This window comes from Gossypium raimondii, chromosome 9, assembly GCF_025698545.1.
Source record: "Gossypium raimondii isolate GPD5lz chromosome 9, ASM2569854v1, whole genome shotgun sequence".
NCBI classification, from domain to species: Eukaryota; Viridiplantae; Streptophyta; class Magnoliopsida; order Malvales; family Malvaceae; genus Gossypium; species Gossypium raimondii.
Window position 1 is genome coordinate 47324736 of NC_068573.1, and position 24827 is coordinate 47349562.

A 24827-nucleotide genomic window follows, 5' to 3' on the forward strand; every position below is an offset into this window, starting at 1 on the left:
GTAAAAATATATTAATTAAAAGTTTACGTGAAAAATAAATAAAATTTTTGTTAAATTGCTAAAATTAAGTATCTAAAAGTACGACATCTTACGTTCAAATTAACTTTATTATGTGTTGAATTTTATTAATTTCATATAAAACCACCTTAGAAAGATAAAATATAACTTACTCATAAAAGTAATAAATTTTTAATAATTTTTAATTGAGTTAATGCATACACATCATTGCTTAAAATTATATTATAACAAATTTATCATACAAATAATAAAAACATCATTCAATATAAATTTCATTATTTGTTTCCTCCAAATTTATTCTTGAATTTAAATTTTCAGTATATTTAAATTTGTTTTATTTTATATTCGAATACTCATAATTCTAATTACATTCTTTTTGAATATATATTTTTATGATTATATATATGTGTCAATTGATTCTTAATTCGATTAGTATTGATATTATTATCAATATAGAAAAATATAGATTCATGTGCGTTAAAGCGTATTATTCTTCTGTTTTAGGGGTTAGGAGAAATTATAGATAATTATTTCTGTCCAGCAATTCTGAGATAATGGAGCATCAGATTCCCTTAAAATTACATAGAAATATTTAACTCTAATTCCTTTTATCAGTAAAAACATCACCAAACACAACAAAACAAGAAAAAGACAGGTTTACATGCTCAATTGATTTTTTCCCACCATTAGACAATGAAAGAAGCCAGTTTTTGAATCAGTTTCATAGCAGTTTCAGACTCATGAGCCAAAATATGAAACGCATGATCTGCTCCTTCGACATCTACTAACTCCATCAATTCACCTTTCCACCCACTTTTCTTCACTGCATGATAATATGAAACCCCTCTGTCTCTCAATAAATCCTCTTTTGCAACACTAATAAGCAGCCTTGAACATCCTAATCCAGCCAAGCTCGGACCCCCTTCAACAACTGGGTTCAACATTGGGTTATCAATGCCACCAGGTGCTTCAGGGTACACCAAGTGCCAAATCATGCATACTGCTAGCTTCTCCCGTTCTTCATTGTTCTTAATCTCCGACCCAATTGGCTTTGAACCCCAAAAATAAGGATGTGTTAGAAAAGCTCCTTTGATTTTAACACCATTTAAACCCTCTGAACCAGCTCTCAGTAGTATAACGTGAGCAAGGTTGGCCCCTGCACTGTCACCACCGACATAAAGTCGATCAAAATCAACATAAGTTGATAACCAAGGTTCATCTTTTAAACCACCATCGATAGAATGGGAAGCGACCCATTGAAGGCCAGACCAACAATCTTCATAACCAATAGGGAGAGGGTGTTCAGGGGCTAGCCTATACTCGATCGAAATAACAACAACGTTGGCTTGTTTAGCCAACCTGTTCATGTACTTGGTTTCAACAAAAGAGAAAGCTGATTCAAAGCAATAGCCTCCGCCATGAAAATAGACTAACAGAGGAACTTTTGGGGATTGTTCGACGTGTTTAGGTAAGTAAATTCTAGCTGAAATCGGTGGGCTTTTTGAAACAACGATGTCTTTAGATGAGACCCCAGTTTCAGGGTCTTCATTACAAGGTGGGACGATGGGTGAATCGACTAATCGGTCAACTGAGCCGTCTTTGTAAACTCGGATATAAGGGAGAACTTCGGTGGCTAGTTCTTTGACATTGGAATCCATATTAAAACTGGTGAAAATTTGAAGTGTTTATAGGAAAGGAAGTTGTGAAATGAAAAGAGAAAACAGCAATTCTTTTTGCTAAAGGTTTTGCTCGGTGGGTTTGAGTGTAAAACCCCACCCTATGGCATGATTTATAAAGACAAGTGAAAGCATGAAAGGGAAATATATAAAGTCGATTTCTAAAAACGATAGAATAATAGTAATTTTAAAATAGTTTAATTAAAAAAATTATAAATTGATCATTAAATTATTTTAAAAATTTTCATTTAAGTCACTAAATTATTTAAAAAATTCAGTCACATCATCATTTTGGTTTTTATTCTCTTAAAATGACAATGTGTTTGTTTGTAGACTAAAAAGATAAATAAAATGATTTTTATATATATAATTTTTTACAAAAACTTTTTTGTAATTTTCTTCAAATTATAGGCTTCTCTATAAAGGAATCTCGCCGTACTTCTTTATACGCTTTTTTTCTACTTATGAAGATCTTTGTTATGAAAAAGAAAGTAAAGATTTACTGCCAAGAATCACCATTCACCGATAATAACGCACACTATCAAGATGGCTCGATTTTTATTTTTATTCCATGAATGAGTTTTAGTTATATATTATATTTAAATAAAAAACCCACTCATTTAATAATCGTATAATAAAAATTGACTTTATAATAAACTTAAATTTAATAAAAATTTGACAATGTTGATTATTTGACTTATATTTCTAAATTTAAAATGTAAAAATTCTCACAATAAATAATTAAAATTCATAATGATTTTATCAATCTTATTTTGAATACTTCAATTAAATAAAATTATTTTCTTATATTTTATTTAAACGACTAGTAAAGCCACCACAAATTTATAATTGACCTAATAATATAATCTCAAAATAAAATAAATATAAAAAGTATCAATAAAGCTTTAACACAGTAAAAACAGGATTGAGTATCCAAATTTGAAACCCACCACAATTAAAATGCAGGTTTCCGATTTCCGAACTCTACCATGAACTGTTTGTGACGTATGAGTTTTGGTTCATAGTCTAAGACGGTTTACATTGACATTGCACAAGCCTGGTAGGCCTCATTCAACGAAACCTTGTTCAATCATTCTCAGATCTCAGCTTTTACACATTAAAATCATGCATGCATTCGAATTTCTGGCATAAAAAGAAACGAGCAACTGCTCAAACCTAACAAAAGCATTTTCAATGAGGGCCGACTCCGAAAGTAGTAACAACCAACACAATACATGATATTCTCCAAACATCTAAGAAAAATGAATCAAAGAAGAAACTAATGCTATTTGCTCTACATGCAAATGATTATGAACCACGCTACAAATAACCAATTAGAACCTTCAATCGGCTCCACAACATCAAAGAGATCGGATCTGACTACTTTCTGTACAACAAACCTAGCTAGAGATCAGGAGTTAAAAAGACCCAGCCTTCTATAGCCGCAGTTTATGTGGGTTAGGTTTTGTAAGTGCTTTAGCAAAGTAATTGCGAATCTCGGGAACTGTTCGCTGGATTAGATGCAAGTGCCTGCAATTTATTCAGCACGCATTGAAATTTTCAGCAGTTGCATAAGCGTTTTACTTCTACAGCAAATATTCATGAAGCAAAAAAAAAAAGCCACAAACAAGGGCCTTCTGAAATTTCCAACAACTGACGAAATAAGGAGTAGACAAAACAATAAACATGCAATGCTCAATACTATATGATCTTTTGACATACAATTCAATTACTAATGAAGGGCAGGGACATGGCAAGTTGATTTAAGTACATACCCGGGTCTTGCACTCAATTTATCAAAATGCTCCAAGATAAATAAAATGCAAGTGTGCCTCAAGGATATTGCATGAAAAGCTTCAGACAGCTCATACATGCTTGAAACATTTTCAAGCGATATATCCTTCAATGTAAACATAAATAATCAGATTCCAATTCGCAATTTAAAGGCCAAAAAAGGATTTGAAATATCTAAACACAACCTTTTCAGCTCACCTGTGCAATGGTATATTCGCAAAGTCGCTTAAGTCCCTCCAAAAGATATTGATCAGCTGCTCTGAGCAGATCTTGTGCAATATCCAAAGTAACATCTACTGATCCAGTATATATAAATCTGTACAAAGAATAAAATCGAGTAAATAAAATCGATGTAAATCCAATGTATATACATCTGGACCAAAGAAAGAATTGTCCTACCTCATCATCAACTCAAAAACCTCCCATTTGATGTTAGGAATTTCAATATCCCTTGCATCTTTTTCCTGCAACACGAGGAATTTAAAAAAGAACATCATGTAGCTTGACAACATAATTTCTGTCCTGAATTAAGTGCTAAAAGTTTAAAGCTAATGTGATAATAAGAGTACGAGCAATCTCATATTTTTTAAAAAAGAAAAATAGAAGGCCACCAATTACAAGTGAAAAAGCCCAAGTTCAAAAAAAAAAAAGATGATTTTGGAGGACACCCAGAATCATCAGAAATAAAGGACTGTATCTCAATATCAGCTGCAAGATAAAGCAATACTACATGGAGTCTCCTAGTTGTTAAAGGTACTAGAATAGAAGTTCTCACCCCAAGGCCACAGATGAAGGTAGCCTTCAACCCTCTTGAGAAGAGGAGAAACAAACAACTTGAACATTAAAAGGATGAAAAAGGGAACTCACCCGGTAACCGCCATCAAACATAGCACGAAATGCATCTGAAGAAGCAAGCAGACAGATTCTGTGAGCATAGAACCGTCTACCTGCAAGATAAAATAAATTATCTTAGTTACAACAAATGGCCATTTTTGACATGTCACCGACTATTTCCCCGTAGCAAGCATCAGAACAATAGGTAAGCAAGATCGTATAACCTTCAACTAGGAAGGTAACATCAGACAATGTAGCGTTGTTCACATATTGCTCCCCCAAATAGACCTGCATGAGAATTGCATGTTATAACACGAAATTGCATAGAACTTTCATAAGTAGGAACTATTCTCCTCATACCAATTACAAGAATGTTGTTGATCTACCCTTACAATTTGAAACACTTATACAAAGGCATTTGGAAAAGGCAAGAATAAGAATTTCTATAGGTAAGCTCTTAAACTCCATGTTCTCCTAATTTCCATTTCAGTTCGTAACTCTAGGTCTTCAAATTAAAACGCATAATCCAATAAGATGCACCACAAAAAACCACTTCATCATCGTCATATTTGGTAAGGATGCCACACCCACATAGAAAGTTCATAAGGTTAGTCCAATGCCACCCATGAACCTTAGGTTATGATATTAAATCCAATCCATCATAGATCTAGCCTTGCAATAATTATGGAACAGGATATGGCCATACAAAACACCATTTTCTTCGAATGACATAAATTCAGGCAATGGAAATGCATGACATAGACTAAATAACTTTACAAACTAACCTGTGGTGTTGGAGAAGGGGGAGCTGCATCCATAGGAGAAAGCGTCATAGCTTTGTTGGACAACTTGTACAGAGCTACAGCACCATCAAGTTGCTGCTTAGTGCTAGTAGAACCAAGAAGCCCAAGAAGCAGTTCAAGTCCTGCAAGAAAACACAGCAAAATCAGCCTCTCAGAGCAACAAAACATTTGTGCTCCATTAATGGAGTATGCTACTTATAATTGCACATAATAAAGAATATGAGTAACTGAGGAAAGGGAAAAGAATATGACCATTATTATCAATGAATATGGTTCTCTGGTCATCAGGGGAACAAAGATAAGCTAGAGCCAAAGCCACTCGTCTTTGGACTGGCTTCTCCGCTACGCGCATCAGATACAGCAAATGGTTCAAAACCTACAAAAGATAAACCAAAATCTGAGTTTATAAACACAAATTTAACAAGGCCTAAAACAGAAAGGGCGTTGAAAAGAAAGACATTTCTTTAGTCCAAATAAATAAAGGAAAAGGGTAGTTAAAGCAACGAAAATGCTTACTCGCCCATGAATCTTCTCTTCTAGTCTTTTCAATGTCTTGGCTACACAGTCTTTTGTTGCCTGAAAAGTACCATCACCAATAATATTAAATCGGTTAAGGAAAAATAAAAACACAGCAAAGAGTTAGAAAAGCTTTGTTTTCTTATGGATATTATGCAGCAGCAACTAAGAAACTAATAGCATGGAAACTAAGAGCGCAAAAGGTAACATCTAAAAGGATTGACATACTTGAACAATAAACTCTCCATCTTGCAGCCGTTGGACACCCCCCACCCTAATAAAATCGGATACATTATCCTATGGGAGAGAAGAATATTAATTAACACAGTGTACCACAACCCCAAAAATTAAGTCCAAGCAGTTTTTTAAGGTTGATAACTATCACACACTACCATACCTCATTATCTGCAAGACCATAAAGAGCAAATGCAGCATTGTGTTGCAAAGATCCATTCTTCGAATCTAGAAGCTTCAACAAAGGGACCAAACCACCACTATGCGCAATACCAGCTTGATTGTGTGTATCCTGCAATCAAAACTATATTTTAGCGACAGAGATATCTACTAGTTCCAGCTTATGAAGAAAGGAAATTTAGCAAAGTTTCTCAGAAGCAACAGTAAACAGAAACCTCACAAACAAGGAAAACCAAAGAGAAACACAAATAAAATGAGCCCCTTATGTGCAATGCAGAGGAGCAAGGTTTCTTAAGATATCATTCAGAAAAAATTTATATGCAAACATGCATGCTGAAACTTGTGAGAGGCAGGATACTTAAAAGAGTGGAAAACAAGGGATGCACATTGGCTACATTCCCACAAAGCCATGATAATTACACTATGTACAACAATTGCAAAACCAAGAGAACAAGCAGTTAGATTTACAGATTATACAACAAATTTTGTGTTAGAAACTGGCAGGAACTCATAAACTAATTTTATTTAAAATGCAAATATTTTGAGTAGAGATAAGAAATCACATTATTATCTCAGAAAGCATCAACAAGATTAGCAGACAAAAACCATTAAGCATCTTTTACAGCACTAATAATAGCTTGGAATTTTACAGCAGAGAAAATAACAATAATAACCTGTGCCAACCTCCCCAAAGCAAAGGTCGACATCTCTTTCAGCTGTACATCAGGAGAGTGAAGCATTTCAATCAAGGGTCGGACAGCACCCCTTTGTACAATATGAACCTGCAAAATCCAAAGCAGCATAGGTCAAAAAAGGAGAAATGATGAAAAATTAAGGTGAAGGGAATGAAATTATATGTACGGCACAAAGACCAGTGCTTGTCCTAATCATCACAAGGACAGAGGCACTCACATATAAAGCTAAATTCATTCAAATATTAGGACAGTAAATCCAGAGCCAATAATCGTTTATTCATCATGCATCCCCTAACTGACAAATAGAGCCAGGAAGAGGCATCTTAATACTAGCTAAGTATGAAGAGAAAGTACAGTCTTCACCTTGCAATCAGAATCAGTTGCAGCAAATTGTCCAAGCAATAAAGCTGCCTCCCTTTGGCTCTCCGAGCAGCAGGAGCTGTTTTCCAATAAAAGGTTAGTTAATAAAAAATGAGAAACCAGGATAAATTGCAGATCAAAAGAGCAGCCCCAAAGTATCAAATAACCAGGTTAAAAGAAAACAAGTGAAAGAAAGAAGAAACCAAATTAAACATACTTAAGCAAACCAATGACAGGTTGCAGAGCCCCCGCAGCAAGAACTTCTTTTTTTATGTTTGGCGATGAATGCACCAGATTGCCAATCACACCAACCTACAAGCCATTTGAGAAACTTTTTGATGCAACAGCTGGTATAATGATGCCAAACCCAATAGAATTTTCCTAAAGGTCATCTTATGCTAAAATATGTTGCTCCTACTCTTGAATTTTCTTAAAGTACCTATGTTTGACACATATGCAGACATGGGTGTGAGGATAAAATCCTTCAAGGAATCTCCAAATACATGGAAATTTTGAAAAAAAAGTTAGCATACTAGTGACGGACATATACCCATGTCCACCACCTCTCTCCTTAGTCCAAGTAACATAAACAATAAGAATCCTACCGCTTCATAGTGTATAGCAGCATCCTCTGATCTTAGCATTAAGATGAGAGTAGGTAGAGCATTGCATTCAACAATCTGCAAAACCATAGTATTCACTCCATTAACCAGCATTGAAGATGATTTTATCCAATCCAACTTCCAAAGGCAGATCTGTTACCTGATTCTTGTTTTCATCATTTTTGAATGCTAGGGTTCGTAATGCGCCAGCAGCTGCTCTTTGCACCTTAGTATCAGTAAATTCAAGCAACTCAACAAGAGGTGGAATCCCACCTTCCATTCTGTGAAACCAATCAAAGATAATTATTAGAACAAACAAGGACCTACGAAAAATAACTTAGTTAAAACTGCACAATTTAGCAAACCTGACACGCGTTTTAATGCTGCTATTCTCATGAGCAAGGTTGGTGAGAGCATCAGCTGCTCTTCTAATGACACTGATCACAGCACGAGAAATAGAACTATCCTTGTGACGCCGCAACAAGTTCACAAGATGCGACAAAGCCCCAGAATCAACTATAAGTTGCTGATGTTCTGGCTGTTATCAATAAAGGCAATGAACAACTTAGCAGATTCATTGATCAAACAGAGTGAACATATTACCATTAATAGCAGGAACATAAATCATGCAAGCCAAGAAATATACCGGACTCTATACATAGACAAGAATTAGTTGTTCAGCAATGAAACCAACAACCTAATTCTCTGTAGAATTTTCTTCTCAGTGATAATATGAATAGAAACCATTATATGACAGATCATTCATTCCCCCCCCCCCCCGGCCCCCTTCCTATAACAGCCTATATATTAGCCCAACTCAAACTTTCTCAAAGTTTAACTTGTGCTATCATCTAACACACTTTCAATAGAGAATAAATTTTATAAAGAACCTCAGATATTTTCTAATGCTACTGAAAGGAAATTTAAAAAAAAAAATGCATATCTCGAAACAAGTAAACTTCCAATAAACAATTCAAAACATAAATTACAGTAACTACTAAACAGAAGTATATAAAATAATAGTAACAAGTATTTTTTATATATAAAAGAGAAACATTCAGCAAAATCACCTTTACGGCAAGCAGCCCCAATGCAAAAGCACTTCCTTTTTCAACCTCGTGCTCGAAAGGCTTCGGGCTTCGGTCGCCGTCCTCGCATGGCGGCGCTTGCAGATGCTTCACTAGAGCCGGAACAGCACCACCTTCAACGATCACATTAACAACCTCCTCTGCCGACAAAAAAAAAACAAAAGAAACACAAAAATAAGATCATTAGCGTTAATCCTGAAATTCAAAAACAGTAAAAATCCAACCCAAATAAAAAGCCAAGAGATATAAAAAAGAACGAGATCGGAATTCGGAACTTGAAGATTTAAAAAATTTACCGTTCTTGGAAAGCTCAGCGAGCACGTGAGTGGCACGCTTGGCAGCAGAGCGATCAGATTCGCGCCAAGTGAAGGCGGATTCGAGTACGGTAACCTGAGCGGTAACTTCGGCCAAGAGGGCACGTCGGGCGTCGCCGGTAGGGAGAGAGATTTCACGGTCCTCTTGAATTTCTTCCTCCAGTTTCCGTTTTTGCCCCTTCCGTTCAGGGAGGCCCTGGTCCTCCGAACGCTGAAGCTCCATCAAGAAGGATTAAAGAAGGGACTTGCGAGAGAAAGAGAGAGAGAGAGAAGGTGTTATCGGAAATGAGAAGCGTGATTTGACACACACAGAGAGACTAGATCAGGGGTATTTTGGATATTTAGTAAAACGGGAAGCTTTTTCATTCTTTTTCTTCCCTTTTCTTTTCTTTTTCTTTTCCTCTTTTACTTTTTTTCTCTAAAATGAAAATGAAAGATTAATGGCCGATTTAAACCGGCCGGACCAGGACATCTTTATTTTCCTTTTTATTTGACGATTAAAATTTAAATGTTTACTTAAGCCTCTGTTTTTCTGTTAAACTTTTATGGTATAATGCCTAACTTAATTTTTAATGTGTATATTTTTTCAATTTAATTTTATTATTCTTTTAAACATGGCAGTTTACATGTACTTTATATTATTTATTTTAAAATTGTATGATTTTTAAATTATTTTAAATTCTAATTATTTTAAGTTTTTAAATATTTTATAATTTTTAAATTATTAGTTAACGTAACATATAAGATAATTAATATTATGCCAGTAGAATGAAGTATGACTTAACATTAGCATTTTTTATGTCAAGTGTCATGTTAATCACCACATCATCAAATTAAGCTCAAAAAATCATTTAAGCCCTCCACATCAGCATTTTCTCCATGTCAATTGTCAGCAATTTTCCACATCAGATTCCACACTTTAAAAAAATCATTTAAGCAATCTCAAAATAAGTAAAAGAAAAACAATTAAAATATTTACATAAATATTTTTCCAAATCAATCACTACATCAATTTTTTCTTGTTTGATACCATGTCAACCTCCACGTCATTGACAATTAACGATTTGTCAAGGGCTTTGGTAAAAAAACACATTGAGGATCTTAATTGATTGTTAACTTTCGATTAAGAGCTCTATTTATTATACATTTCAACAAGGGACTCAATTGATTTTTAAATTAATTTTCAGGGACTTTTTTAATATTCTAGGCAATCTCATTATCATAAAAAAATTAATCAAAAGTGTTGACTAATGGTAAGTCACACTTTATTTTCAAAGGAGAACACCAATCAGATAATGCCCAATCTATTATGATTTTTTTTTTAAATATCAAACTATTAAATAAATATCTGATTTAAAAAAAAATAAAACCATCAAATACTATTTTTGAATTTAGAAAATGTTTGTATAAATCGAATCATCCACGATCTATTCTGCTATTTTTCCAACCGGACATGTTCCGGTTTGAAGCCAATCAACCACACGGTTGTCTTTGATTTCTATTATTAGTTATTGTATTACGTGTAAAATATTTATTTAATCTTATTTGATCAATTTTAATATTAATATTTTACTAATTTTAAAATTTTAATATTCGTCATAGTATTCTTGTTAAATTCATTAAGTTGCATTTTGTTTTTAAATTGATAAGATAGATATTTATATATGTTTATTCATGTGTAATATTGTGTCAATTTGTTATTTTTATAAATTACTCGTAAAAAGTCAGTTAATGGATTTAACCGTTGTTACTTGTGTCAAAAATTGAAAATTGAAAATTTGAAAAGTAAATAGACTAAGAATGATTCATTAGAAAGCATGTCTTGAATCTACAACTTTATATATAGTACAATGCTAATAATAAAATTTAATAAAATAAACTTAACTGTTATTATTTAAACTAGAACTGAAAAATTTCAGAAACTAAAAAATAAAACAATTAAAATTGATTAAATTAAAGTATTACTGAGTATGAGTATAGGGACTAATAATAGCTGGATTTGACCATACTCTAATTCTATTTTTTTGTTGCCTTACTGCCTGACTTAGTTTGTGTGACGGTGAAGGCGCGAAAAAGAGACGAGGTAAGAAAAGGAGTGAAGATGTTTGGTCTGTAGGTGGAAACCATGGGCACCTCAACAATGTCGGGCTCCACTCCGCCGCACGCTAATTAATTGATATTACTTTACTTTGATATGACAAACTTTTTGGGCCCGGACTGATATTTGAAGTTATATTTTGTTGACCACTATTAAAAAATTTTGGTTGAAATATGAGTTAATTAAAAATGTGCTACGTGGCAATTTAAATAATTAGAAAATATTTATATATATTAAAAATAAAAAATAAATTTATAAATTCTTAAAAATTGAATAAAATTAAAATAATTTATAATAATTCATAAAATAAAAATATAATTAAGAATTTTTTAAAACTACTGTTTAAATTTCATCATCAACTGTTTTATAATTTTATAAAGCGACCCTCTCCACTATTTTCTTTAAATGTTTCACACAATTTGGAGCCAATGATTTGAAAGTTTAAATTTAAGTTATTGAAATATTTGAAATTTTTTATTTAAGTCATTAAATTATTCGAAAGTTTTTATTTAAGTCATTGAGCTATTTGTTTTTAAAGACCAATTCACGAGTTCTAAGTAACGATTTAACGATCGGTATGGTTGATAAGTACTCATCAATGAGTGGAGAAACATACCTTAGATTCAAGTCAATCTAACGGTAAATATTGAAGATCAGAAATGGAAGTTGTTTAGATTTGGGTTCTTAAATTCGTTATGTTTTAAAACTATTTTATGAAAGATAAGAGAAAAAATGATATTTTGATTGGTGCAGGGGTTCCAAAAAAAAATGCTATACAACAACAATTTTAACAGTTCAATAGTTTAAATGAAAATTTTCAAATAGTTTAATAATCATTTTATTACTTTTTGAAATTAAGTAATCAAAACATAAATGTACTTTTTTTAAAAAGAAATGTAAATTTACTAAAAATTTAAGGGTTAGTATTTTGTATACTATGATGTATTTTTTTTTCATTTCACAAATACCCTTAAAAACTGTCACGTGTATCTTTTTTTTAGAGGTGTCTATGAGCCGAGCTAGGCCCAACCAAAAATTTAGGCCTGGCCTGAAAAATGAGTCTAAAATTTTGCTCAAGGCTGACCCCGATAAAAATGTTAAAACTTGAGTTCTGGCCGCCGGTATTACTTTTTTTATATTAATTTTAAAAAAATATAATACATAAAAATACTAAAAACATTAAAATAAATGTTTTACAACAAATTGAAAATAAAATAAAAAACAATATGTATATTTAAATAACACTAAAATAGCTGCAACTTAACAAGCAAATACCTCTAAAATAGTAACAAAATTAACAATAAAATAGGAGTTATACAATATCTAAATAATAACAACAAGATAGTGGCAACATAATAGTGAAATTGTAACAAAATAGTGAAGAAAAAAAAAGAAAATAACAAGAAAACAGTAAAAAAACACTAGTTTTTTTTTTACATATTCGGGATGGGTCAAGCTCGGGCCAAAAAACTTACCTAAGGCCCGACCCGTTTTCTAAACGAGCCTTATCTTTTTACCAAAATCTATTTTTGGGCTTATATTTTTATCCAAACCCTTTCAATTTTCGAGCGATTCTTTGGGCCAAATGGCATAACCTATGGACAAGTCTACTCTTTTTTTAAATGTATATTTTTTAATATTATACTATAACTTTAAACGACCTTTATCACCCTTAATCTAGTAATGTTACCAAATATTTTCTTATAATTTAAAAACAAATATTTTACGTAAGGATATAATATAATATTTAAAAAATAAATATTAAAAAAAAACGTGGTAATTTTTTAAAGCTAACCTAGAATATAATCCGAGTTTTAGTTGATAAGTTTTAACTGGCACGTAACCACCGGAAACTAAACAGCCAATCAAATGAAAAGCCGCGCGTGACCGGGGTTAGTGTTTTTTTTTCCCGCGTTAAAATTTTTTTTTAACCTTTAAATATTTTATAGTCATTGAATACGATCAAATACAAAATCAAAACAGCGTCGAATCCATGAAACCCAAATCTTCACTTAGAAGAGATCCTTTATCTTACCATTCCACTGAATTTTGATTTCATCTTCTCTAACTCCAACTATGCGCTATTCCGTTTCTTGCACGACTCACCCTTGACCTACACTTGACTCGTTCAACAGCCGGTCTGAGTCTGTTTAAGACTCACTCTTCACTCGGATAACCCATAACTAATCAAACCTTACCCACCGATTCCTTTAATTTTCCCCTCCCTCTTTTCATCTCCGCCATGTCTACTCCTTCCTTTCTACTCTCACTTTCCTTCCTTTTCCTCTCCTTTCTCTCCATTTCTCTCTCCCAACAACCACCCAAAGGTATTCATATCCTCTCCCCCTCCCTTTTCAATTATTTCCATTTCTAACGATTTTTTATTTGAATTGTGTTTGTAGGATATTTGATTGATTGTGGCGCCACTTCCAAAACCGCCATCGACGACCGAGAATGGCTTCCCGACGAGGATTTCATCTCCACCGGTTCATCAAAGAACCTAACGGTTCCCCGTCTCATTCCCACTTTCTCCACCGTCCGATCGTTTCCTCTTCAAAACAATCTTCGCCGTAAGTTCTGCTACACGGCGCGCGTTTACAAAGGTGCGAGATACCTAATCAGGACGGCTTACTACTACGGGGGAGTCAACGGCGTGAATTTTCCTTCGCCTCCCGTTTTCGATCAGATAGTGGACGGCACGTTTTGGAGAGTGGTAAATACGACGGAAGACTATCGGAAGGGCTCGACGTCGTCCTACGAAGCTGTGTTTGAAGCTAAAGGGACTACCATGAGCGTTTGTATTGCTTCGAATACGTATACGGAGTCCGACCCGTTTATTTCAAGTTTGGAGATGCTTCTTTTGGGGGATTCGCTTTATAATACTACAAATTTTGATTCTTATGCTTTGAGTTTAGTTGCGAGGCACAGTTTTGGACATAATCGATCCGTTATTAGGTAATTCCAAGCTTTTAGCTTCTTTGTTTTGCCATTTATTTGATATTTTAAAAAGAAAATGCTAATTAAGCAAAAAAAAAAAAAACTTGTTGCATGCTCCTTTTATTTCGTCGTTTTTGTAATATCTGTCAATATAGTTGTTGTCACTTTGAAAACTTGTTTAGTCTGAAGTTGGAGTTTCATTTTCTTAGTATGCTTTCTTTGATATTGCTGAATATAAATGTTTTGTGCTCTGACCAGTTACCCTGATGATCTCTTTGATCGATATTGGGAGCCATATGCAGAAAATGTTTCTGTTATAGCAAGCAATAACACTCCATCTGTTTCTGGGTTCTGGAATATACCCCCTTCAAAAATATTTGAAAGCGCACTTTCAACAGATCAGTTGGAACCCCTGGAGTTGAGATGGCCACCTTTGTCACTTCCGAACTCAACTTACTACATTGCTTTGTATTTTGCGGATCATCGTGATTCAATGCTTTCAGGCTCAAGAGTGCTTCACATACACATAAATGAAGTAAGGTATATTAGCAATTTGGAAGTGACTTCAGCAGGAGCTGCGGTCTTCGCAACCAGATGGCCACTTGAAGGTCAAACAAAGATTACTTTGAGTTCCGCTGCCAATTCGAATGCTAGTCCTTTAATCAATGCCGGGGAGATTTTTGATATACTTCGCCTAGGAGGAAGAACTCATACTAGGGATGGTATGGTTGCTAATGATTTCAACTTCTGTTGTGTGAAATCAAATTGAAATTTTTTTCCTTGGTGAATGGTCGAACTGATTTAGTGGTGATTGTCTGTTACTGGTTATACTGGACCCTTTATGTCAAGAGTCAACTTTTGGGTTAACAATTGGCTACTACTGTTAGGATTCTTCATTTCTCTTACTGTTTGTTTGAAAAAGATCCCAATTTCTTGTTGCAGTTATAGCTTTAAATGCAATGAAAAGCAGTTTGCGGAACCCTCCACTTGATTGGAATGGTGATCCTTGCCTGCCCCTTAATTACACATGGACTGGAATTACATGTTTTGAGGGTGAACGAATTCGTGTGGTTACTTTGTGAGTAGTTAAGATGCTTTTTATTTTTGTTGTCTATGCGTCATCTACTCTTGCTCAGACAACTTGCTTTTTGTTTGTTTTCAGGAACTTGACTAGTATGGGTCTTTCAGGATCATTGTCTTCAAGCATTGCTAATTTAACTGCACTGACTGGCATGTATGGTATTAAAACTGTATTTCAAGTGATGAAATTCAGAGGTAATAACATTCTAATTGAATTTCCGTTTCCCTCAACAGTTGGCTCGGTAATAACAGTTTATCAGGAACAATACCTAATCTCAGTTCTTTAAGGCTACTAGAAGTGTTGTAAGTTATTTTTCTCATGTTTTTTCTCTTTTACTTAATTGGCTACCTAAGTAGTTGGTACAAGGGTTCATTTAGAATTGTCTGATAGCTTTATTTGAAAACTACATTTAATATGCTACCTTTTTTTGTTAAAGGCATTTGGAAGATAATCAGTTCAATGGAGATATTCCCTCATCACTTGGAGAAGTGAGAAGCTTGCGTGAACTGTAAATCATTCTTACACAATACAGTTTGTTTTAATGAATTTGTTTCTGATAAAGTTTTAAATAATAACAACCACTTTAGTGTGACTAATGCATTATAATCTTTAATCAGGTTAGATACTAAACTGATTCAACTCTATTTATATTTAGGATAAATCAGTATTAAAACAATTAAATTCCTCTTGAGGATATTGGCTAATTTGTTAGATTCAAGTTGCATTAAAAATTTGGATCAAAGATATTTTGTTATTTTATGTTTGACACTAGATCTGTCAATCAGATTCGTACTATATTGCCCCAAGTAATTCTTTTAGATTGCATCATAAAATGGTGGGAGATGAATGTGCTAGACTTAAAACGTTGTGTCTTATCATCCTTTCTTGATTCTGACCCTTGAGCTTATTATTGTTGGACCCATGTACCTGGTCTATTGCACCATGGTTTCTTTCCTATATTAATGGAGAATGACATGACCTGAAAAATATCCTTGTTAATGGAGGTATAAATTGCATAATGTTACCCTCGGATTGACTCTTATTTTGAAATGACAAAACATTCAGCTAAATAGCTTGATTGAGTTTATTGAAAAGTTTATAAGTGTTATTTTAAGGCATATGATTTGTGCTATTTGCTTTGAAGAACACCTGAAAATATTTTAATATATTGAACTTGATTCATTTCTCAAAACACAAAGTTCTCAAAGAACTAATCTTTTTTCAAATGTTTTCTAAGTTAAAAGTCAATATTTTTCAAAGATAAAATTGTTTAGAATTTTATATTTGAGGAAAAGGATTGAATCCGTGGTGGAAATGATAATCCTTTTTCACACAGAATGGTTCCTTTGATTGTCAAGCCCAACGAGATCGAATCGATGGATTCTCAGATATTTTGAATTTTAAAATTGGCTTGACAAGCATAAGGGATCAATTTAACAGAATATTTCTTTTTGCTTGAGGAGCAAAAAGATTGATATTCTGTTAAGAAGGATCGATCTTTATTCAAATAGAATCTCCTTTTGGCTGGAAAGCAAAAAAACTTGATACCTTAAAGGAAGGGATTGTTCCTTCATCCCTTGACAGCAATCCAAGGGTTGAATTTGGAGCAAAACCAACAGTTGAGTCTTCAACATAAACAGGGCCTTCCCAGCCCTGTTCACTTGAAGAGATTTCAATTGCAGGAGTCATAGATTCAATTCTTCAACCAGTCTTAAAGCTTTAAATTCTTCATCTCTTTTACTTTACCGTAATAAATTATATTATCTCTTTGTACCAAATATTTACAAAAACCAACCTCTGTGAGGTAAAAAATCTATGCATATCATCTTGAGTTTGTAAATATAAGGGGACTGAAACTCTGGAGTGCACTTTTAAGATTTGGGTAAAACCAAGTATTTGAGTTGAATTTCTGAAGGTTATATCTTAACCTTGAAAAGGAAGTTGTAATATTGAAAAACTAGTGGACTGAACTTCTTGGTGACAAAGCCAAGGTGAAGATCATAGGTGTCTTTGGAAAAGGACTAAATGTTGGTAAATCTTGAGTTTGATCTTTAATTTCATTTACAATTGCCTATCCCTTTAGTTTTATGGAGAAACTCATTTGGTTTAAAATAGCTTAAAACTTCTAATTAACCTATTCACCCTTCTTAGTTTACCCAACTCCTTTTAGCTAAAACATGAGTTCTGTAGGACTGGCAATTGATGTGTCCTATATATTGGCAGGAAGAGCTATTGTTTCATATAGTTTGTGGTCCTTCACTTCCTTGCTTAACATAGGTAGTTAAGGGTTTTGTTCTTAGTTGTGGCAAACCGTAAACTTATTTGATGTTCGCTGATTAGAGTTCAATTTGCAACATAACCATGCAAAATAAAAAGTTGAAACATGTCTCTGTTCTCCAGTAGCTTTCTAATTACATCCACCTACCATTGTAAGAACATATGAAATCTTTACTATAGGTATACAATTTTGTAGATATCATGAAAAATGCCATCTATGTCTACACACACATATTGTTTCCTACAAGCATTCCTTTCCTTTCCATCTAGGTTGTTTTAATTATTCTTTTATTTTTTTTTTTGTCTTCTAGATTCTTACAAAACAATAATCTGACTGGGCGAATACCGGATAGTCTTGTAGGAAAACCTGGACTGGACTTGAGGTACGTATAAATTTACACTAGTTATGTTAGTCTTAGCTTATAAACTTCAAGCTTTAACTCTTCTGAACTATAAAACTGCAAGATTAATCTACACTTTAATTTGTTTCAGGACTTCCGGAAATCAGTTTTTATCCCCGTCACCTTCTTAAGTAGATTGTACATGCGTTCAGAGGTAACATCACACGATTGCAATGATCAAAATACTCGATTTCACTGAATTCTGTATCAAAAAGGTATCATCTTGGTCTGAAATTTTGGTGGAAGTTCCACCATTGTTGTCTGTTTGATTGCAAAGTTGTCTACTATTCTGCATGTTGGAGCATCCTCAGTTTTAATTATACTAGAAATAGTTGTCCATGTTCAGCTAGTCTGTTCTTTATTTACTCAAATACGAAATCATATCTGTAAATCATAGCCATATACTTCATTATATTCTTTACAATATAAATTTTAATGGGTTCATGATTTTGTATCATATTTGCATTATCTTTCTTTTGTAGTATTATTTGAATCAATAAGATTACAAGAAAAAGAACAAATTGAATATCTATCCATTGTTATCTCTAAAAATTACTGCCTCGAAGTTCAACACCATTTACCGGTAAGAAGAGTACAGCTGCCTGCCTGTGTAGTTTTAAAATGTTGGATGTCATTTACCTGTCAGAAGCATCGATAGCGAAGGTTCATTTGCTTTTATAATTTCGTACTTGGGAACCCCCATTGGAAACAGCATCACAACAAATTCAAATTTAAATAACTAAATAAAAAGAAATTGAAGTTGTGAAAGGATTAATTTACATGGGTGCTATATGCCACACTAAAATACACCAATTTTTTAATTTCTGAAGAATCAGAACCATTTCACTTTTCCCACATCTTTCTTCTTTCCCAAAAAAATAATTCATTGCTGTTAAAGACCCATTCATCAGCCTTTTCTTTGGCTCATCTTACAGACTGGGTCCCTATAAATTCATATACCTCTGCATCTTTGCATGTGCATGTGTTTGGATTCTCTGCTCCATTCATAATAATACATTACACCATGATGAACTTGAATTCAAAAATAAAATAAAATTTAAGAAAGAGAGTAAATTAGAGTTTTTTTTTTTTTTTGTTGATAGTCAACATTTACATTGTAATACACCTGAATCTTCCATCCATCATATTTCAAGATCTTATCTAAAAAACATAAATAAATAATAAAAACCCAACAAAAATTGAAAAATTAAAAACAGATGTAACATGTTGAAAGAACCTAAAAATTTCAGATACGACTCGATTGGATTCGGTTGTTTTGTTCCCTTCACCTTTCTAATATTCTTCCTTTCTTGAGTGGAAACAGAGGAGGCAATGCACTGCTTTTGACTTGTGTGCAAATAGGCACATTAATCATTGGCCTGATCCTAATACTTGCTGATCTTGTTCTTTCCAACCCTTTCTTTATCCTCTTCACATGCTTATTATCTCTATTCCCTGATCCTTGTTTCCCTTCTTCGGCTACATCGGCCAACGAGCTCGACGACGACGATGACGAAGACGACGACGGTGACAACGATGACGTCGCCCGTTGTTTCTTCAACCTCAGCAACTCTTTCCACAACACCGTACATTTCGGTGGTCTCGGTGACGGGTCATCATCAACAAACCAACTCACCCTACTACTCTCCTCCTTGTTTTCCACCACTTCACGCTCATCGTCATCACCATCGCCCTCGCCATCACCGCCGCTTTCTTTTCTTAGGTTGATTTGTTTGAGCTTCTCGGAATGATGCATTTGCCAAAAGGGAAGCAGTTTCCCTTCAAAGAAAAGCTCATCGGCTGTCAACATGGCATGGCTGCTCACATTGCTTGAAAGGAACTCAAAATCTGCAACAGCAACCCTTGCTGTTGCCGTTTTGTCTTTGTCCTTGTCTGCGTCGTCGGTTTGAGAATGTGGGTTGATGGATATGAAGTTGGTTTCATCAAGAAGATCAGCTGAGAATGAAATCCTGGGGCTTGAATTTGTCTCCATGCTATTTCTTGAGCTTGCTTGAACAGCTTCCATGGCCATTCTTTAGGTTTCAGGGTCCAATAGGAGGAGAAAATGTTTACATACAGTACTTAAAAAAAAAAAAAAAAGGTTGGGCTATGTGTCTGAGTAGAGATGCATGGGATTTGTGATTTATAAGGGGGGAAAGGGGAAGCAGATGGTTTTTTAAGTGTTTCTTTGCCGTTAACTTCTTATTAATTAATTAGGGTTAATTGCAATACATATCCCCCAAACCATATGCTAAATTTTAAATTAGCCCCTAAACTGTAAAACTTTTCGAATATTTATAAATGAACAAAATTAATTTCATGTCAACTTTGTTTCAATTTGGGTTATTAAATTATTTTAATAGTATAAGATTAAATTAATTCATCTAATAGTATAAAGACTATTTTGATCCAGTCCCTATAATAAAAAGATTTCATGGGTAGAGTTTCATCATTCCAGTCAGATCTTTTTATCAAACTAATCATCGAATTTTAAACACGTATCATAATTGAAATGTTAAGAAATTAAAGATTAAATTAAAATTTTGAGAAATTTAACACAAATAATTATAGAATACGGAGATATTTAAAGTGATGTAGGGAGGTACTAATGTGGTGTTTAATTATATTGAAAACATCACATGGGACGGACACTCCTACATTTAGTAAAGGACAAAATGGTTTTTCCCTTTGAGTTTTGCTTTCGTTTTGCATGCAATTTATGAGCCATCTTTTTTTTATCTTCTTTTTCCGTTTTTATTTAGGTTTTTTTTTATAATTATTAAAATAATAAAATTATACTTTTATTATCATAAAAATATATAATTTAATTCTAAGCCGTAAAAAATTTTCCACACTTTCATCTGTGATCCCAAAACAAAATATAATCAACAATTTGGTAGCATTAATAAAAAAAGAGTAATTAAATTGGATTATGAAGTTTTCTCGCTTCTCGTGTAAACTCCGAAACAAGTGATGAATCAATATTTAAGTAACGGTTAAGTCAGATACAATTAAATTTTTGCAGATTTTTAAATTAGTAAATTATTGTTAAAATGTTGATTTCTATGATTATATAGTAATTAACATTTCCTTCTTTTTAATGCTTTTGATAATGGAATTTTATAAAGTATTAATAGCATTGATGAAACTAATTAATGTATTGCTTGTTTTTATAAAGTGTTAATTTTATCTTTAAACACACTCAATATGGTTTTCCTGGAAAGGGTCGGCAGGTAACCTTTTTCTTTTTAATGAATATGGATTTTAAAAAACTAAATAATTAATATTATAATCCAACCCGAAATCTAATCCGAAAAATTACCCTTATATATACATTCCTAAAACCTCTTTAGAGGGGGACGGTTCTCCATACGGGACCTTGAATCTACTTCTTCACCATAACACATTTCCCCTCCTTCTCCACTTCCGTTGATATTGTGGTTGAAATTGGATATTTTCCTATTTTTGAGTATTTAACTTTGAGAAGTTTAAGCATTTTTTATGTCATGTGATTTTTTATTTACCCAAAGGAAAAACTGAAATTTTATATTTTGGAATTTAACATGTTAATTACAAACTAGTATGGTTTGGTTTTCGGTCCACATTTTATGCTGGCATGATTATTTGTTTGTGTTAAATTTTCTGGTGTGATATTTTGAAATTTTAAAAAATTTGATGTAATAATAAAATTAATATTGAAAATACTAATTAGAATTGTTTCTTAAAAACACTTATTTGCAACCATCATGATAAAATAATGTTGGGTAAACTACACTGGTGGTCGCCCAACTATTGGGTCACTAGACGTTAAATGGCCGATGGAAAAATGACATTATAAAATTTAAAATTGATGTAATAGTAACTTTAACCCTCAAATATTTATACATTGTGTCAATTTAGTCTTGATTTTGAAAATTTTAACAATAGATGTTTGCACATTGTGTAATTTAGTCCTTTTTGTAGTTTTGCTTTTTTTGTGACTGTTCCACCTAAAGAGCTTAAAAAACAAATTTATCAACTAAATTTGATAAAAACATCAAAAATAGAAACACCCAAAAACTCAAGATCATAATTTTCATGTTTTCTCATTCTTTTCTCTTGATACTTCAATTCTCCGTCATTAAATGAGAAACTAATGGCTGAGATAACTCAATCTTCATTGGTCCACTCTTTACCAGGTTTGTAAGTTTCACACTTGAGGACTAAATTAGGTAATGTGTGAGCATTGAGGACTAAATTTGTTATCATGTCAATTTTAAAAGTTGTCATGTTATCTTTTCATTAGCCTTTAACAACTAGTGGTGACCATTTTGTAACTTTTCATAGTTGAGTGACAAAAAAAAAACTTACTAATAATGTTCTTAAGAAAAATTGATATTAACATTTTGATTGAAATAGTTAACTATATTAGTTATTTAGACTAAGTAATGACATTATAAAAGTAAAGAGACCAATTATGTCAACAATTAAACAATATAGATTAAATATTAAGTTTTAACATAATCTAAAGGGCAAATTTGAAATTGAACCATTGTCTTATGATGCCAAAAAAGCGATACAAACCTACAAAATGATTTAATCGAAAAAATTAATGATATTAATTAGTGGCCAACAACCTTTTGTATTGTGGTATGAGAGAGCTTTGGTTCAATTCGTAACAACCTCACCTCTACCCCAATTATAAAATAAAATAATATTTAGACTAATTAATAATATTATAAAACGTAAAATTAAATTATAAAAACATTTCAAATTTAAGTATATTAGAATGATTAAAACTAAAATTTAACCATATTTAAAGGAAGGTCATATTTCTAAAATGTTAAAATAGAAAAGAAAGAGAGCATAATAGCCTACCATGTGTCCATAATTATGTATAGGTATATATGGGTATATATAGATTAAAAAAATTCTCATTATTTAGCTTCAATATTATCATATTAAATAAATATGGGAAGAAAAGAAAAAAATAATTATTCACAATGGGTCAAAATCTATGTAATGCTAAATATTAATTTATTCAATTTTATATACATATAAAATACTTTAAATGTAATTATGATAAAAATAAAAATATATATGTACAATTATTTAACTTTTTCTTTATAACTTCACACCCAAAGACAAAAGTAAATTCCTATCATTCACGCACCACGACTCAATTTTATAATGTGGGTTATGGGATCAACACGTATAACTAATAAGCCAAAAGTTATGGAAGCCTAACATCAATAATGCTGGTGGGAGATCCACATTTTTGAAGTTTCATTTATTCAGAACAGCATCGATTTGTTGAAGAATCTGTTAGTGTCGAATAAACGATACTTTGAAAATTTATCTGTAAAGAGTTAGCTTCCTTTCAACTCAGAACAATTACATTATTAAACAAGTTCTTGATAAACAATTTTTTACAATACTTTTTAACAACAAATATGAAATTTTTTGAAAAACATTATATGCTTTATCTTTTAAGCAATAGTGAGAGTGAGAGTTTTGATTAATTTATTGAAAAAAAGCTAAGCTTCCTTTGACTCATCTTAAGAGCTTACATATTATAACAAGGAAAGAGAGGCTTAAGCATGTGATCACATGAAAGTAAATATTAGCCATGTGAAATCTGAATCAAATTTATATATATATATATATATATATATATGATTCATTCACTGACCAAAATACCCCTTGAAATACCTTGACTCACATGGGTATATCTAGTTAATTTTTCACCAATGAAAGGGTGTTTTCGTCATTGAGAATAATTCACCATTGGTACATATGATCATGTCCAGCTGCTGGAAAAGCTTGTTCCAAGATTTGCACATCTCTTAATTAAATCCAGACAGCTAATAATTACCATCATAATGCCTAATCTTTTAATTGATTATTAATCACATTCTGTGCTCTTTTTTCTATGATAGAATGAGAGGGAGACAATAATGTTTAAAGCTTTACCACACCTTGAAACAAACAACCTATACTTAACATGTGATTTTCAATCCAAGTTAAGATTTAATTATTTGATTCTTGCCCTGCCTTTTCTTGGTCCTTCATCTTTAGTGCTTGATTAATTCAATCCCTTTTTTATGTTTTCATTTTTACCCTCCTCCAAACAATTAAACTCAATAAGTTTATATTGATGCTGAATTATGGGATATATTAGATAATTTGATCCTTCTCCAACGGCACGATTACAGTAAAATAGTGATTCAATCTGACAGTTTTAAATTCTGTTTTGATTAGACGAATCCATAAGATTTTGGTATATGAAGATCATTGGATTCTAAAGCATGTCTCTAGAGAAAATAATCGAGTTCCTTGCTACTAGATCCAATTGTAGGCAATGTTTGTATTTTTATGTCAAATTTTGCTTCCTACTGGATAATGATTACTTTTGAAGTTGATATCATTGCATTAATAGATTGACGAGAAACTTTGATGGAAAATATCGATGGTATTAACAATCAAACTTATATTTTTAAATTGAAAAGTAAAAGGATTTAATTTTAGCTTTTTAATTATAAAGACTATATCTTAGACTTCAATCAAGTATAGGGACTGAAGGCAAAATTTGACCAAGTCTCTCTTCTCTTTTCTTTCATTTTCTCTTTTAATATGATGGAATTAGGAATTTTTATAGTTGGGTAATTTGTTTATGCTTTTGATTTAGTGTAAATATTTAAACCCATCTCTAAAATTTGTGAAAAATTTCAAGAATGAACAATTCAATTAATATATTAGGTGATATATTTCATCTAAAAATTGAATAATCTTAAATTTAATACAAACACAAATAAAATTTATTTAAATAAATAGATGAACCCAAATCCAGAAATAAAAAAATTCAACATCCATAGGCAAAACTCAAGATATTTCCATTGTATTTAAATATTTATATTAATGTGTCGATTGAATTTTAGTT

The 24827-nt window shown here is 32.5% G+C and overlaps 4 protein-coding genes across 6 annotated transcripts; 1 reads left to right on the top strand and 3 right to left on the bottom strand.

Annotated features, from left to right (window-relative positions):
- Positions 1-562: 562 nt before the first annotated feature.
- On the bottom strand, positions 563-1795 carry LOC105800502 (2-hydroxyisoflavanone dehydratase). The gene has a single exon (XM_052620566.1). The coding sequence runs from the start codon at positions 1674-1676 to the stop codon at positions 705-707; it is 972 nt and encodes a 323-aa protein (XP_052476526.1). The 5' UTR covers positions 1677-1795; the 3' UTR covers positions 563-704.
- Positions 1796-2802: 1007 nt separating this feature from the next.
- On the bottom strand, positions 2803-9513 carry LOC105800503 (ARM REPEAT PROTEIN INTERACTING WITH ABF2). 2 transcript variants are annotated; one of them, XM_012631682.2, is made up of 19 exons: positions 9097-9512; positions 8783-8940; positions 8078-8250; positions 7873-7993; positions 7716-7790; positions 7328-7422; positions 7114-7189; positions 6730-6837; positions 6039-6167; positions 5870-5938; positions 5642-5701; positions 5378-5501; positions 5108-5247; positions 4547-4610; positions 4356-4435; positions 3888-3952; positions 3687-3804; positions 3470-3594; positions 2803-3224 (listed from the first exon to the last, which is right to left on the bottom strand). In XM_012631682.2, the coding sequence occupies exons 1-19, from the start codon at positions 9335-9337 to the stop codon at positions 3131-3133; spliced, it is 2115 nt and encodes a 704-aa protein (XP_012487136.1). In that variant the 5' UTR covers positions 9338-9512; the 3' UTR covers positions 2803-3130. The 2 variants fall into 2 exon arrangements, with proteins under 2 accessions (XP_012487136.1, XP_012487138.1); XM_012631684.2 differs by lacking the exon at positions 5870-5938 and having other exon boundaries at positions 9097-9513.
- A 3668-nt stretch (positions 9514-13181) lies between these two features.
- Positions 13182-18365, top strand: LOC105800504 (leucine-rich repeat receptor-like serine/threonine-protein kinase At2g14510). 2 transcript variants are annotated; one of them, XR_001135811.2, is made up of 9 exons: positions 13182-13539; positions 13615-14167; positions 14408-14871; positions 15092-15227; positions 15312-15383; positions 15464-15532; positions 15667-15718; positions 17819-17890; positions 18000-18365. XR_001135811.2 is itself a non-coding variant. In XM_012631685.2 (9 exons), exons 1-9 carry the CDS (start codon positions 13455-13457, stop codon positions 18037-18039), a joined length of 1563 nt encoding a protein of 520 aa, XP_012487139.1. In that variant the 5' UTR covers positions 13182-13454; the 3' UTR covers positions 18040-18365. The 2 variants fall into 2 exon arrangements, 1 of the variants encoding a protein (XP_012487139.1); XM_012631685.2 differs by having other exon boundaries at positions 15667-15738.
- A 599-nt stretch (positions 18366-18964) lies between these two features.
- Positions 18965-20040, bottom strand: LOC105800505 (uncharacterized). Its single transcript, XM_012631686.2, has one exon. The coding sequence runs from the start codon at positions 19938-19940 to the stop codon at positions 19194-19196; it is 747 nt and encodes a 248-aa protein (XP_012487140.1). The 5' UTR covers positions 19941-20040; the 3' UTR covers positions 18965-19193.
- Between the last annotated feature and the right edge of the window lie 4787 nt (positions 20041-24827).

Bases quoted from the DNA above. Each gene is read 5' to 3' on its own strand.
- LOC105800502 (XM_052620566.1), bottom strand. From the start codon at position 1,676: ATGGATTCCAATGTCAAAGAACTAGCCACCGAAGTTCTCCCTTATATC.
- LOC105800503 (XM_012631682.2), bottom strand. From the start codon at position 9,337: ATGGAGCTTCAGCGTTCGGAGGACCAGGGCCTCCCTGAACGGAAGGGG. The intron at 7,791-7,872 runs GTAACAGATCTG...ATGGTTTTGCAG, and splicing joins ATGATGAAAACAAGAATCAG to ATTGTTGAATGCAATGCTCT. The intron at 7,423-7,715 runs GTAGGATTCTTA...AATGGCTTGTAG, and splicing joins CTGCTATACACTATGAAGCG to GTTGGTGTGATTGGCAATCT.
- LOC105800505 (XM_012631686.2), bottom strand. From the start codon at position 19,940: ATGGCCATGGAAGCTGTTCAAGCAAGCTCAAGAAATAGCATGGAGACA.
- LOC105800504 (XM_012631685.2), top strand. From the start codon at position 13,455: ATGTCTACTCCTTCCTTTCTACTCTCACTTTCCTTCCTTTTCCTCTCC. The intron at 15,533-15,666 runs GTAAGTTATTTT...TTTTTGTTAAAG, and splicing joins TTAAGGCTACTAGAAGTGTT to GCATTTGGAAGATAATCAGT. The intron at 17,891-17,999 runs GTACGTATAAAT...AATTTGTTTCAG, and splicing joins AAACCTGGACTGGACTTGAG to GACTTCCGGAAATCAGTTTT.